Raw genomic sequence first — 14,968 nt, 5'->3', positions numbered from 1 at the left:
GCACAAGACCAAAGCACAACCGAGCCGGGCATCCACAACATGGATACCAAATTCCCGGGAGCCAATGGGGGCTGCTCATCCCAATTAGAGCAATCCCCCCGGAAACAGCTTCGTTCCCAAAATCCAAATGTCACCGAAAGCAAGAGGAGATTTTTCCAGATTGGAGAGGGACATTGGAGGCCACGAATCCATAACCAAAAGGATTTATGGGATGTCCATGATGAGGAAACACCAAAAAGAACTTGGATGATCAATCCTTGGATGAAGGTCAAGATGCCCTTGCTGAAGGTCAGCTCAGGGGGGACCTTCCCCACCCATCGTTGTCCTCTTGGTTTGGGATGGCCAGGGCGGGTCTCCAGGGAGTTCCTCCAGGGTCAATCCCATCAGGAACCCAGCAGGAGGAAGCACAAGACCAAAACAACCGAGCCAGGCACGGACGCCAAATTCCCGGGAGCCAATGGGGGCTGCTCATCCCAATTAGAAAAATCCTCCAAAAATAGTTTCGTTCCCAAAATCCAAATGTCACCGAAAACAGGAGGAGATCTTTCCAGATTGGAGAGGGAGGAGGGAATGCCGGGAAAGGAGCACAGAAGAGCCTTTGTGGTTCTGCGGAATCAGCTGGGAGGAACAGAGAGGCCAGCAGTGACATTTCCCAAAATAGCCGATCAACAGGGAATCTGCTCATTCCCGCTGGCTCCGGGAGCGCCACAAAGAGTTCCAAAAATGGTGATTTTTTTTTTTAAATTTTTTTTTTTTAGCTCTTGGCTGTTCTGAGCGGATTTCGCATCCCCCCGGAGAGCGTTCCCTGCTCCGAAGCTTTTCCTCCTCTTGGCGTCCCCAGCCCGATGGGACGCAGGGAATGGCTTCCCGCTTCCAGAGGGCAGGGTTAGGCGGGATTTTGGGAAGGAATTCTTCCCTGAGAGGGGCTGGAATGGAATTCCCAGAAAAGCCGTGGCTGCTCCGTCCTGGGAAGTGTCCAAGGCCAGGTTGGACGAGGCTTGGGGAGAAAGCCCAGTTCCAGGAGGTCCCACCACTGTGGTACCACCAAGAGCAACCATCGACCCTCATCCCTTTTTCTCCCAAAAGATGGGATTTTCATTCCCTAAGGAATCACTGGTGTCAGTTCTGCTCCTCTTCCTCACTTCCAAGGAAATCAGGAATGGTCACACTGACCTCCAAAACTCAGAAATGGTCACATTGACCTCTAAACCTCAGGAATGGTCACATTGACCTCTAAAACTCAGGAATGGTCACATTGACCTCTAAAAATCAGGAATGGTCACATTTATGAACTCGTGGCCGGAACCGCGCTCAAAATCTGGCGTGGTGGTTCCTCACCTCCTTCCTGGGTTTCTCCAAAGCTCCTGCAAGTCTCTTCCTGGAATTTGGGCCCGGATTCACACAACTCTGCCGAATTACAGCCATTCCCTGAATCCACGTGGCACTAGGACAACAAATCCGGATGGAAAAAAAAGGGCTGAACATGGCCAGGGCAGGATTTGGACTCTGAACCATTCGGACGCTGACCCTCCAACCATGGAGGAAGAATCCAAAAACTCCCATGGGAGCCAAGAGGTGAGAACAGCTGGAAAATTACAAATTTTTGGCAAATTACGGCTGTCTCCCAAAACAGAGGTGGCCCCACGACCACGACCACCTCCTAAACCCCGGCAGACGCCAGCCCCACCTCCAAAGCCACCTCAGGTGCCTCCAGGGGAGGTTCTGTGGAGCTCCGAAAGGCGGTGCCGGGATTTTTGGGAGCCGACCCCAATTCCCTCCTCTTTTCCCCCAATTTCTTCACGGTGAGGTGATTTCCCTGTTGACCACAAGAAGATTGAAGAACTCTTCAAGCGTTCCTGGCTGCGGAGGCTCCGGGAGAAACTGAGGAAGGCCAAAGCCGAGGATCCAGTGCCGGGGAAACAGACACCATCCTGCTCTCCTGGGACACCTGCAGGAAGGAGAATTCCAGGATTCTCCCCGCTCGTGGATTGGACGTCCCAACTCTCCACAAAGAGCTGGAACACAGCAGGGCACCCTTCTCCAGCTCCAAAGCCTGGAATGATGGATTTGCTGCGGGTTTGGAGAACTTTGGTGCCATCCTTGCCGCCGGGAGGAGAAAGGGAGAAGAAAGTCCTTAACGTTGAAGGTTTTTGGTCTAAAATCCAGTCTGAGCAGCCTTGATTGGCCAGCCATGGGATGAAGACAGGAATTTGGGATTTCTCCCGCTGACAAGCAGATTTCCCGACGGGAAGATTGATTGATTGATTGATTGATTGATTTTGGATTAGCAAGGAGCTCAACTCCCTCGACGGAACGAGGACATGAAGCAGCTCTGGGGACCCCAGATCCAGAGGGGATGAAGAGGGAAAGGGTTAAGAGCGGGGATTGGGAATGACAGAATTCCACAAAAGCATTCCTAGATGGACGGAGCACGACGCCATCCCCTTAATGGCACCGGTTAATCTTCATTACGCTGGAAAAATCTCCCGTAGGAATTGTTGGCCGGGAGCTCCAAGGAAGCAGGAAAATCCTTCCTTGCTCCCGAGGGCGTCGCTGCAGCTCCTGGGGCGAGCCACCAGGAGGTGGCGGTGATTCCATGGCTGGGGATCCCAGCTGAATCCCATGGGATTCCTCCGTCGGTTTCCGGCTTCTCTCCACGAGCCACCTCCATCCCACACCTTGTCCCAACATCCGGGAGCTCTCCAGCTTCTCCTTTCCAGAGGGGATGGAGGAAGGCGGGAACCTGGCGCTCCCCAGGCCTTCCCACCCACCAGAGAACCACGGATGGGTTGTGCCGCTCAATCCCGTGACCCTCTGCCATTTCCCAGAGGGAAAAACCTCTGGAATTAGTGCCAGACTCGAGGAGAAGAGGGTTGGGAAGGCCAGGGAAGGCTGTTGGCTCCGCAGACCTGATTCTCCAGCTGATCCCGGAATCTCCAGGGGTTTGGAAGCGAGGGAGCTGTGGCAGCTCCAGCGGAAGCGTTTGAGGGCTCATCCCACTCCATGACGGATCTTTGAAGCTCTGGTTTGGTTCCATCCTGCTCCAAATTCTCCATCTCCGTGCTGGGACAACCAGAGACTTCCCAATCCCCATCCAAACTTTCCAGGAGGGAGAACCAGGAGAGCGATGGAGTCGGGGTTTTTATCCTCGTCGGCCGAACGTTCTCCATGAATCCACGGACAACCTGATCCCACCCAGGAGCTGGGCAGGTGCCGTTCCCAGGAAGGGCAGGGAGGAGTGGGAATTGGGAAGCTTGGTTGGGATTGGCAGGGGGAGCCGAGCCAGAATCCGGCGGGATTTGTCAGTGACAACTTGGATTTGGGCTGGCGGCAATGAAAAGCTCCAGTGTCACCGCACTCGCCAGCGGGAGACGCCTCCATCTTCCCAATCCCACAAAAACCCAGGGAGCGGCCCTGGCTGCCCTTCCCCCAGCCAGCCAAGGAGCTAATTAGCAGCTTTGCTTAATTAGCCGCGAGCGGACGTGCTTTGGTTTAACCCCGCGAGCGCCACGGGCTGGCGCCGGAGCTGGTGGCGAATTCCTGGCGCTGGGATTGATTGTGAGCGGGAAAGGGAATCCCGGAACCGTGGGATGGGTTTGGGTGGGAGCTCCGAGATCGCCCAGTCCCACCCAAACCATTCCAAGGGCAGGGACACCTTCCAACATTCCAACATTCCAACATTCCAACATTCCAACATTCCAACATTCCAACATTCCAACATTCCAGGTTTCTCCAAGCCCTGTCCAGCCTGGCCCGGGACACTGGGTTCGGTGAGGATTTGGAGCTCGAGAAGGGTTTTTGGGGTTCAATGAGGATGTTTGGGGTTCAGTGAGGATGTTTGGGGTTCAGTGAGGATTTTTGGGGTTCAATGAGGATTTTTGGGGTTCAGTGAGGATGTTTGGGGTTCAGTGAGGATTTTTGGGGTTCAATGAGGATTTTTAGGGTTCAGTGAGGATGTTTGGGGTTCAGTGAGGATGTTTGGGGTTCAATGAGGATGTTTGGGGTTCAGTGAGGATGTTTGGGGTTCAATGAGGATTTTTGGGGTTCAGTGAGGATTTCTGGGGTTCAGTGAGGATTTTTGGGGTTCAATGAGGATTTTTGGGGTTCAATGAGGGTTTTTGGGGTTCAATGAGGATTTGGAGCTCGAGAAGGATTTTTGGGGTTCAGTGAGGATTTTTGGGGTTCAATGAGGATTTCTGGGGTTCAGTGAGGATGTTTGGGGTTCAATGAGGATGTTTGGGGTTCTATGAGGATTTTTGGGGTTCAGTGAGGATTTTTGGGGTTCAATGAGGATGTTTGGGGTTCAGTGAGGATTTCTGGGGTTCAGTGAGGATTTTTGGGGTTCAATGAGGATTTTTGGGGTTCAATGAGGATGTTTGGGGTTCGGTGAGGATTTGGAGCTCGAGAAGGATTTTTGGGGTTCAGTGAGGATTTTTGGGGTTCAGTGAGGATTTTTGGGGTTCAATGAGGATGCTTGGGGTTCAGTGAGGATTTTTGGGGTTCAGTGAGGATGTTTGGGGTTCAATGAGGATTTTTAGGGTTCAGTGAGGATGTTTGGGGTTCAGTGAGGATCTCCGGGGCCCACCAATGACGTCATGGGGTTCAGTGAGAATTTCGGGCCTTCCATGAGGATTTGGGGTCCAAGATGGACTCAGGGTGTTTCAAGAAGAACTTTTGGGGTTCAGTGAGGACTTTTTGGGTTCCTTGAGGACTTTTGGAGCTCCACAAAGACCTGAAGGGCAACGCACGAAGGGAAGGGATGAGGAGAAGGATTGGAAAATCCTCTGGGAATAAAACACCCGTGACACTCACTGCCCCACCCGTCCCAACCCCGATCCCGGAGGGAAATTCCGGCTACCTGTAATGCAGGAGCTGTCCTTCCGCGCTGTAATCCCGGTAAATGTCGTATTCCTTCTCGAACACTCCCGAAGGCGACGAGCTGGAAAACAGGAATGGCACAGGAGGAGTCACCAATGGGGGCGTCAGTGTCTCCTCTGGGATTCATGGAGGCGAATCCCATCAGGATGGGATCCAACTGTCCCGGATCTGCTCCCGGGGCCTGCTCGAGCTTGGAGTCGCTGATTTTTTTTTTATTTTGAGTTGTTGGCCGGATGGTGACCGAGCCATCCATGGCCGTGGTCTCCAGGTTCATTTCCAACCCTTCAAAGACCAAATTTCCCCTTAAAACATCTGAGCAGGTCCCAAACATCTCCCGGCTCCATCCCGCCCTTTCCGAGCGCCGCTCCCGCTCTTCCACAGCCTTGGACGGCCAGAGCCGATGCGGGAAGAGGAAAATCCCCACAAAACCAAATTTTTGCCACATTTTCATCTAAATCCGAGCGTGCAGAGCTCTCGTTCCCGGAAGATGGAGGTGGTCACGCCACCAACCCACTCCAAGAGAAACAACACTTGGAAAAACACGGGGAAAAAAACCCCGTCTGGAAGTCTGGGATGGAATTTCCAAACTGGTTTTTGGACTTGGTGGGGTTCAGTGAAGAATTGGGAATTCAAAACTTGGGAGTTCAAACTTGGGAGTCCAAGAAGGATTTGGTGGGATTCAAGGACTCAAAGCCGCTCCTGTAGGATCAAACCTACTCTTGATCCGTATTTTTGGCTCCGCACTTTTCCAATGCCAAGACCCTCCAACCATTCCCAAAAAAAAAACAAACCAGGTATTGATCATGGTGTTTCCAATATTATCCATTATCTCACTGCAAATGAGCACAGGAAAATGTTCATTTTTCCCGACGGGAATGTGCTCGGATTTGGTCCCATTTGGAAAACACAGCAAATATTTATCCAGAAAATGCCTGGAGAAATAATTTTATTTTTTATTCCAAAAAAAGCCATCCCTAAAATCCCCCCACGTTCCCTCGTTAAGGCTCTGCCGTTAATAAAATTCAGATCCGACGTTGGTTTCGGGAAGGAAAAAAAAAAAGAGGGAAAAGAAACAAAATCTTCCTAATAGGATAAAGCTCCAAAATTTTAGTGGAGCAAGGAGGCAATAAAATTAAGCTTCTGCCAAAGCCGATTTTAATGGGATTTAGCCCTGGAATTACGGACGGCTGCGTGGAATTGCTTAATCCCTTTTTCCTCGCCAGCGCGTGTGAATGGAATTCCAACAACTCCTCCTCCTCCTCCTCCTCCTCCTGCTCCTCCTCCTCCTCCTCCTCCAGGATTCCCAAGAGAGAAAGGCATCGCCTCTGATGCCCGTGCTGTACCCAAATCCGTGGTGGAATTTACATGGATCCTCACATCCATGGAGGAATCCAGATGGATCCTCAAATCCATGGAGGAATCCAGATGGATCTCCACATCCGTGTCAGAATTTGGATGGATCCCCAAATCCATGGCGGAATCCAGATGGATCTCCAAATCCATGGTGGAATTTTGATGGATCCTCAAATCCGTGGAGGAATCCAGATGGACGCTCAAGTCCATGGAGGAATCCAGATGGATCCCCAAATCCATGGTGGAATTTTGATGGATCCTCAAATCCATGGAGGAATCCAGATGGACGCTCAAGTCCATGGAGGAATCCAGATGGATCCCCAAATCCATGTCAGAATTTAGATGGATCCCCAAATCCATGGTGGAATTTAGATGGATCCCCAAATCCACGGCAGAATCCAGATGGATCCCCAAATCCGTGGAGGAATCCAGATGGACCCTCAAGTCCATGACGGAATCCAGAAGGATCCCCAAATCCGTGTCAGAATTTTGATGGATCCCCAAATCCATGATGGAATCCAGATGGATCCCCAAATCCATGATGGAATCCAGATGGATCCCCAAATCCGTGGAGGAATCCAGATGGACCCTCAAGTCCATGATGGAATCCAGATGGATCCCCAAATCCGTGTCAGAATTAAGATGGATCCCCAAATCCATGATGGAATCCAGGTGGATCCCCAAATCCATGGCAGAATCCAGATGGATTCCCACATCCATGGTGGAATTTAGATGGATCCCCAAATCCATGGCAGAATCCAGATGGATCCCCAGATCCATGATGGAATTCAGAAGGATTCCCAAATCCATGTCAGAATTTAGATGGATGCCCAAATCCATGGTGGAATCCAGATGGATCTCCAAATCCATGGTGGAATTTTGATGGATCCCCAAATCCATGACGGAATCCAGACGGATCCCATCCCTGGAAGTGTCCAAGGCCAGGCTGGAGCAAGCTGGGATAGGGGAAGGCGGATGGGCTTTAAGGTCCCTTCCAACCCAAACCATTCCGTGATTCCAGGAGATTTCTGGAGCTGCTCAAGGTCCTTCCCTGTGGATCTGCTTCCACCCCCATCCAGCACCGCAGCATCCCGGGGGAAAGTCTGGTGGGAATGTCGGTTTTTCCATCTAAAAACTCCACCGGAACCCGGCCATGGCCAAAACAGGATTGTCAAACCCCATGGACACCGGAATTCCCCACACTGGATGGACCAGGAGCTCCTCCAGCCCCCTCCAGGACGGAATTCCCGCTCCTCTGGACCCCAGGTTTCTATTCCAGGTGCCAGCATCACGCTCCCCCATCCCTTATTTTGGCTCATCCCAAAATGGGTGGATTTTTCCTGGGATTTTTTGGAGTTGTCGCTTCCGAGATCTTCCCAATCCATCGGAGCCACGGCTTGGTTTCCATCCATCATTTTTCCCGCTGTTCCGTTTCCCGTCCGCGTTAATTAATCCCCGTCCAAACGAGCTCCAGGACTCCTCCTGTCCCTCCCTGACGAGGTTTGGAGTTGATGGACGAGTGAATCCATCCCAAATATTCCCAACGGCGGGGAGCTGGGCAGGGAATTTCCACGGGGATCCGCGCGGTTGCACGCTCCCAAGGATGCGCTCGCTTTCCCGGGATGAGCCGAGTTTTTGGGAATAATTAAAAGCCCAAATAAAGGTGATTTTCCAAAAAATAAGGTTATTTTCAATAAAAAAGTGATTTTCCAATAATTAAGGTGATTTTCCAATTTAAAAAGTTATTTTCCAATAATTAAGATAATTTCCAATGTAAAAAAGTGATTTTCTGGTGATGAAGATGATTTTTCATTAATTAATAAGTGTGATTTTCCAATGAAAAAGGTGATTTTCCACTAATAAGGAAAATTTCACCCTAATGAGGGTGGTTTTCCAAAAATCAGGGTGATTTTCCAATAAAAAAAAAATTCCAATAATTAAGGTGATTTCCAATTAAAAAAAGTTATTTTGCAGTAATTAAGGTGATTTCCAATGGAAAAAACTGATTTTCCAGTAATGAAGGTGATTTTCCAGTAATAAGGGTGATTTTCCAATGAAAAAGGTGATTTTCCAATAATTAGGGTGATTTACCAATAATAAAGGTGTTTTCCCAATAATTAAGGTGACTTTCCAGTAATCAAGATGATTTTCCATTAATAAGTGTGATTTTCCACTAATTAAGGTCATTTCCCAATAATTAAGGTGATTTCCAATGAAAAAAGTGATTTTCCAGTAATGAAGGTGATTTTCCAATGAAAAATGTGATTTTCCACTAATAAAGGTGATTTTCCAATAATTAGGGTGATTTTCCAATTAAAAAAGTTTTTTCCAATTTTCCAGTAATAAGGGTGATTTTCCAATGAAAAAGGTGATTTTCCTCTAATAAGGGTGATTTTCCAATAATTAAGGTGATTTTCCCAGCAATTAAGGTCATTTTGCAGTAATTAAGATGATTTTTCATTAACGAAGACGATTTTTCATTAATGAGTGTGGTTTTCCAATAATTTAGGAGATTTTCCAGTAATCGTGATGATTTTCCATTATTGTGTGATTTTCCAATGAAAAAGGTGATTTTCCACTAATAAGGGTGATTTTCCACTAATTAAGGTGATTTCCCCAGCAATTAAGGTGATTTTGCAGTAATTAAGATGATTTTTCATTAACGAAGACGATTTTTCATTAACGAGTGTGATTTTCCAATAATTAAGGTGATTTCCCAACAATTAAGGCAATTTCCACTGATAAAAAACAATTTTCCGGTAACGAAGACGACGTTTCGTCAATAAGCGCGATTCTCCAACGAAAAAGGCGATTTTCCACTAATTAAGGTGATTTTCCACTAATTAAGGTGATTTTCCAATAACTAACGCGATTTTTCCCATAATTAAGGAGATTTCCCGCCGACCAACGTGCCCTTCACGCCAATAAAATTAATTTTCCCTAAACCGCGTCTTACCCAAATCCTCCGGCACCGGCAGAAATTTATCCTGGGAATTTTTTTTCTTTTTAAAAAATCAAACAAATCCAGCAGTTTTTGGGGTTTTTTTTCCCCATTTGCCTAGGACAGGGCGGCATTCCCGAGCCAGGAATAGAAACGAAATCCCGGCTCCGAATCCTCGGGGCTTCAATCGCCGCCCCTCGTGCCCTCAATTCCGGCAAAACTTCCAGGGGGGTTTCCTTGGGAATTACGCAACCGGAATTTCGGGGCCCGACGCAAGCGCTCCGGGGGGGGGGGGGGGAATTAGTGGAATATCCGGAATATCCGCCCTAATCCGGGGGGATTCGAGGAAAGGATATTAAAAAAAAAAAGCTTCGGGTCACGATTTCCACCCCCGGCTCGGAGCAAAAAATGCCAAAAATGAGATTTTTCTTTTTTGTTTTGTTTGGTTTTTTTTCCTGGGAAATATTTTGAGGATGGAATGAGGAAGAGGAGCCCGGTCTTGCTCGGGTTGTGCCGGGAATGTGTTTTCCACTGCTCATCCCCAAATATTTCCTCGGATAATTCCATCCCCCGGGGGGGAGTTCTCAATAAACTCAAGGATGGTGGGGAGGGAACGGGGATGAAGGAAGGAGCCTGGAAAGTGGATTTGAGGATCTTGGAAGTCTTTTCCGGCCTTTAATTCCATGGGAAAACTCACCCGGACGGGTGGGATGGGACCGGGCACTGTCAGAGAAGGGGACAGGAAGTTGAAGCCAAAGGAATTTCGGAGTTAGGAAAATCTCCCGCGGGGGAGAAATCAAATCTCTGGGATAAATTTGGGAATTCTGGGAGATCTCATCAAAGGATTTTCCAGCAATGCCCCACCGTCCCCTGGAAGTGTCCCAGGCCAGGTTTAGGAGCAACCCAAAGTTGTGGGAAGGGGCCTCGAAGAGCACGGAATTCCGACCCCTTTGCCGTGGATTGGGATGCCCAGCGTCACTCGGAGATGGAATTCTTGCTGTGAAATGGGCAGGAATAAACCAAAACCAGGGATGAAACACCACCGAAAAATAAAAACCATTGGAAGACTGAATTTGGGATCCTTCCCCGCAATTCGGGAAACTGAGGATCTCCTGGAACCAGGGGAAGAGGCCGAAGCCGGGGAATTTCCAGGCGATTCCTTAAATTTCCCAAAAAATCTCCAGGAGAACTCAGCTGGGACGGATCCGGCTCCTCGTCGCGGGTTCCAGAAGGGTGGAAAGAGGAGATGATTCCGTGTCCTGGAGGACGAGGATCCTCGGATCATCCAGGGATTGTCCAACAGATGGAAAAAACGGGAAAAAGCAAAGCAAACGCTGGAATGGAATTCCCGGAAAAAACTGTGGATGCCCCGTCCTTGGAAACGTCCAAGGCCAGCTTGGGTGGGGCTTGGAGCAAACCTGGGATTTTGGGAAAGTTGTCCCAAGGGTTATGGAACCGGAAAAAAACAGGAATTTGTTGGCACGGGCAGCAAATAAAAGGGAGGGAAAAAAAAAAAAAATCTGAATTGCAAAAATTCCAAGAATTCCAAGCATTCCCATCCAACATTCCCATCCAGAGCTGGATTCATCTCCAGCCAAATCCGGAGGTGCTCTGGTTCCTAAATCCTGAATTTTAAGGGAGGCCCCGGGTGCGGATTCCAATAAAAACTTCCCCACTCATCCCAAATTCCCTTTTCCGACCAGGTGAGCCGAGCTTATCCAGAAATCTTTAAACGAGATTCCCTGGGATGGGACCTGGACCGGGAGATTCCATCAGGAAACCTCCCGAGCTCCTCCATCCCCAGCTGCGGATCTTCCGCAAGAAACCCAACCGGGATCCGGGAACCGCGGGATCTCATGGAATCTCGTGGAATCTCATGGAATGGTTGGGGTTGGAAGGGGCCTCCAAAACCATGGAATTGCGCTCCGAGGGCAGGAGGGAGCCCGTGCTGGATTTCCCGGCCCCCACGCCGTGGATGAAGCACCGGGAAGAGGAGGGTTTGGGTTTCCGGGGGAATGCCGCGGTCTGGGAATGGGATGGGATATGAGGAGGTTCCCACAGCACCGGGGATTGGAAAGACGGAGAAATTCCCGGCCATCCTCTTTGTCCTTAAGGGATGGGAGGGACGGGGCAGGTTTGGGGGTGGATCCGGATCCGGGTGGGAATTTCAACGGGATCAACATTTCCAGGATGAAAAAAATTTCCTTCTTTTTTTTTTTTTTGGTTTTTTTTTCTTCTTTTGTTCCTTATTGGAACAAAAACTTCATCAAATTGTGGGAATTTCATGGAAGTTACACAGAAAAACTTCATCAAATGCCCAGCCCGTGGTTTGGGCTGGAAGGGAAAATCCCGATCCCAGGTTGCTCCAACCTGGCCTTGGACAATTCCAAGGATCCAGGGGCAGCCACAGCTTCTCTGGGAATTCCATCCCAGCCCCTCACCACCCTCCCAGCCAGGAATTCCTTCCCAAAATCCCACCCATCCCTGCCCTCTGGATGCGGGAAGCCATTCCCTGTGTCCTGTCCCTCCATCCCTTTGTCCCTCTCCAGCTCTCCTGGATCCCTTCAGGCTCTGGAAGCGGCTCCGAGGTTTCCCTGGATCCTTTTCCAGGATGAACATTCCCAGCTCTCCCAAGGCTCCTCCTGGCTCCTCACACCGGGAGACCTCACCCAGCTGGGAAAATCCAACGTTTGGATGAAGGGAAGCCCAGAATTCCAAGCCTTAAGCTCCTGCTGGCGGCAGGACCCTGGGAAGGAAACTCCTGAGGATCTTCTCCATGCCTCGGTCTTCCCGCGCCGTTTTCCGGAGCAACTCCAAGTCCTCGGTTTCTCTTCCCTCTCATCCTGGGGGGAAAGGTTGGGAATCCCTGCCAGGACCTGGAAAACCCTTGGGCAGCAGGCGCTGCAGGGATTCGTGTCCCTGATCCCGCCGTTTCCCAAACCCGGGCACCTCCAGGCTCTTCCCGGCGCCTCCTGGAAAAGGAAATGAATGGAGAGGATTCCAAGGAAAACTCGTGGGACGCTCAAATTGGGCGTTTCAAAGATTTGAGGCATCCTTCATTCCACAAATCTGCTTTTTTTGGGATTTTTTGGAGTCGGGAAACGGCTGCTGCCTGGAAAGGGGGTGGATGTTGATCCCAGAGATCTGCAGCGGGCGCATTCCAGGGATTGGTTTTTGAGCGAATTTCCCTTGGATAATCCGGGAAGATTTAAATGCTGTGTTTGATCTCCGATATCCCGGCGCCTTCGGAACCGGGACGTGCAAAAAAAAAAAAAAAAGTGGGAATCCTGAGGAATAACTCGGGCACAACTTCCCGGCAGATGAGATCCGGGTGAAGGCTCCTCGCATCCCAAAATTCCTGCGTTTCCGTCCAAGGAAAACCCTCCAGGCGGTCCAAAATCCACTTCCTTGTCCTTCAAGCTTCCCCTCGGAATTCCTCCTTGGAGAAGCAGCGGCAAGGCCCAGTTTTCCATGGAAAAGGCTTCTTTTTCCCTTGCCTGGCGCCTCCTCCAAGGATTTCAAGCCAGTAACCTCGGACGCTTTCCGACGGTGCGGAAAATCCCGACACGGGAAAATCCGGCCGACGCTCCCGCTCCGAGATTTCACGGCTGTCAAGTCACGCTCCGGAGAAAAGCCCCCAACACTTCAGGACAAGCGTGGAAAACTCCGTGGAAAAGCTGGGAAATCTCTCCGGGAAGGCTCTGCTGGCCACCAGGACGGAGCTGCCGCTGATATCCCGGGGCTGATTCCAGAGCTGGATCCGGATGCTCATTGGAACTTCCACACTGTGGAAGCGTGAGGCAATTCCGGCGGGATCCAGGAACAGCAAATTCCCTGTGGATTCCAAGGGCTGACCCGCACGGGCGGGATGGGACATCCCCATGGATGTGAGGAATGGATTGGGAGAGGCCTCCAGCCAAATCCAGAGGTGCCCTGGTTCCTAAATCCTAAATTTTAAGGGAGGCCCCGGGTGCGGATTCCAATAAAAACTTCCCCACTCATCCCAAATTCCCTTTTCCGACCAGATGAGCCGAGCTTATCCAGAAACCTTTAAATGAGATTTCCTGGGATGGAACCCGGACCGGGAGGTTCCATCAGGAAACCTCCAGAGCTCCTCCCCAGCTGCGGATCCCCCGCGAGAAACCCGACCGGGATCTGGGAATCTTTCATGGAATTTCATGGAATCGTGGAATGGTTGGGGTTGGAAGGGACCTTCAAGACAATGGAATTACGCAGGGACAGCTTCTGCTATCCCAGGTTGCTCCAAGCCCCTTCCAACCTGGCCTTGGACACTTCCCGGGATAGGGAAAATGCAGGAATGGGGAAAATGTGCAGGAATGGGGAAAATGCAGGAATGGGGAAAATGCAGGAATGTTTTTTTTTTTTTCCAGCCATGATATTTGGATCAAGGGTGGGATGCAGCCATGGTTTGGATGGGATGCAGCTGGAAATTCCAGTCAGCGGGAATTTCTGCTCCCTCTAGTGGCGTCTAAATTTAAAAAAAATTATAAAAATTAACGAATTTTTAAAGCTCCAGGACCCAGGATCTGCTCAATCCCAATCCCTGGAATGGCCAAGACCTGGAATTCCTGGAGATTTGAGGACACAGCCTCCCATTGGCCAAACCCAGCCAAGGGTTCCTTTTCCTGAATTCCTTTTCCTGAATTCCTTTTCCCTTCCAGGAGATTTCCAGGGATTAACCATTTTTATTTGAGGATCCTGCCCTCCTCCAAGCTGATCCAGCAGATTTGCATCCCATAACGGGAACAGGGAATGTGTTGGTGCAGGACACCAAGGAATTCGTGACCTGGAGTGTCCGTGATGTGGGAATCGGATCCCATGTGGGAATCCCCCCAGAGAGCTGCTGATCCCAGCTTGGGAATGATCCTTTTCCCAAGAAATTCCTGCATCCCACCTCAGGAATGATCCTTTTCCCGAGAAATTCCTGATCTCACCTCGGGAATGATCCTTTTCCCAAGAAATTCCTGATCCCACCTCGGGAATGATCCTTTTCCCAGGAAATTCCTGCATTCCAGCTTGGGAATGATCCTTTTCCCAGGAAATTCCTGATCCCACCTCGGGAATGATCCTTTTCCCAAGAAATTCCTGCATCCCACCTCGGGAATGATCCTTTTCCCAAGAAATTCCTGATCTCACCTTGGGAATGATCCTTTTCCCAAGAAATTCCTGCATCCCACCTCGGGAATGATCCTTTTGCCGAGAAATTCCTGATCCCATTTTGGGAATGATCCTTTCCCCAGGAAATTCCTGATCTCAATCTCCAGGAATGATCCTTTTCGCAGGAAACTTCTGATCCCATTTTGGGAATGATCCTTTTCCCAGGAAATTCCTGATCCCACCTCGGGAATGATCCTTTTCCCAGGAAATTCCTGCATTCCATTTTGGGAATGATCCTTTCCCCAGGAAATTCCTGGTCCCACCTCCGGAATGATCCTTTCCCCAGGAAATTCCTGATCTCACCTCGGGAATGATCCTTTTGCCAGGAAATTCCTGATCCCACCTTGGGAATGATCCTTTTCCCAGGAAATTCTTGCATTCCACCTTGGGAATGATCCTTTTCCCAGGAAATTCCTGGTCCCACCTCGAGAATGATCCTTTTGCCAGGAAACTCCTGCATTCCACTTTGGGAATGATCCTTTTGCCAGGAAATTCCTGGTCCCACCTTGGGAATGATCCTTTTCCCAGGAAATTCCTGCATTCCATTTTGGGAATGATCCTTTTGCCAGGAAATTCCTGATCCCACCCCTGTTCTTGCAGCAAATCCCAGGGAATTTA

The 14,968-nt window shown here is 49.9% G+C and overlaps 1 protein-coding gene and 2 long non-coding RNA genes across 3 annotated transcripts in view; 1 reads left to right on the top strand and 2 right to left on the bottom strand.

Moving 5' to 3' along the window:
* The window catches only part of LOC143695685 (rho GTPase-activating protein 39-like), a 34,789-nt gene extending 28,438 nt beyond the window's left edge, over positions 1-6,351 (bottom strand). Inside the window, exons 1-2 of the mRNA XM_077190440.1 lie at positions 6,222-6,351; positions 4,859-4,994 (exon numbers count right to left, since the gene is read on the bottom strand). Coding sequence (XP_077046555.1) covers positions 4,859-4,994; positions 6,222-6,351 — 266 coding nt within the window. The remainder of the gene's footprint in view (positions 1-4,858; positions 4,995-6,221) is intronic.
* Positions 1-14,968, top strand: part of LOC143695617 (uncharacterized) — a 50,369-nt gene that overhangs the window by 31,810 nt on the left and 3,591 nt on the right. The window lies entirely within an intron of this gene.
* Positions 1-14,968, bottom strand: part of LOC143695616 (uncharacterized) — a 52,418-nt gene that overhangs the window by 34,584 nt on the left and 2,866 nt on the right. The window lies entirely within an intron of this gene.

The sequence above is a fragment of the Agelaius phoeniceus genome, chromosome 1, assembly GCF_051311805.1.
Source record: "Agelaius phoeniceus isolate bAgePho1 chromosome 1, bAgePho1.hap1, whole genome shotgun sequence".
Lineage (NCBI taxonomy): Eukaryota > Metazoa > Chordata > Aves > Passeriformes > Icteridae > Agelaius > Agelaius phoeniceus.
This window is presented reverse-complemented; position numbering and strand designations above follow the sequence as displayed.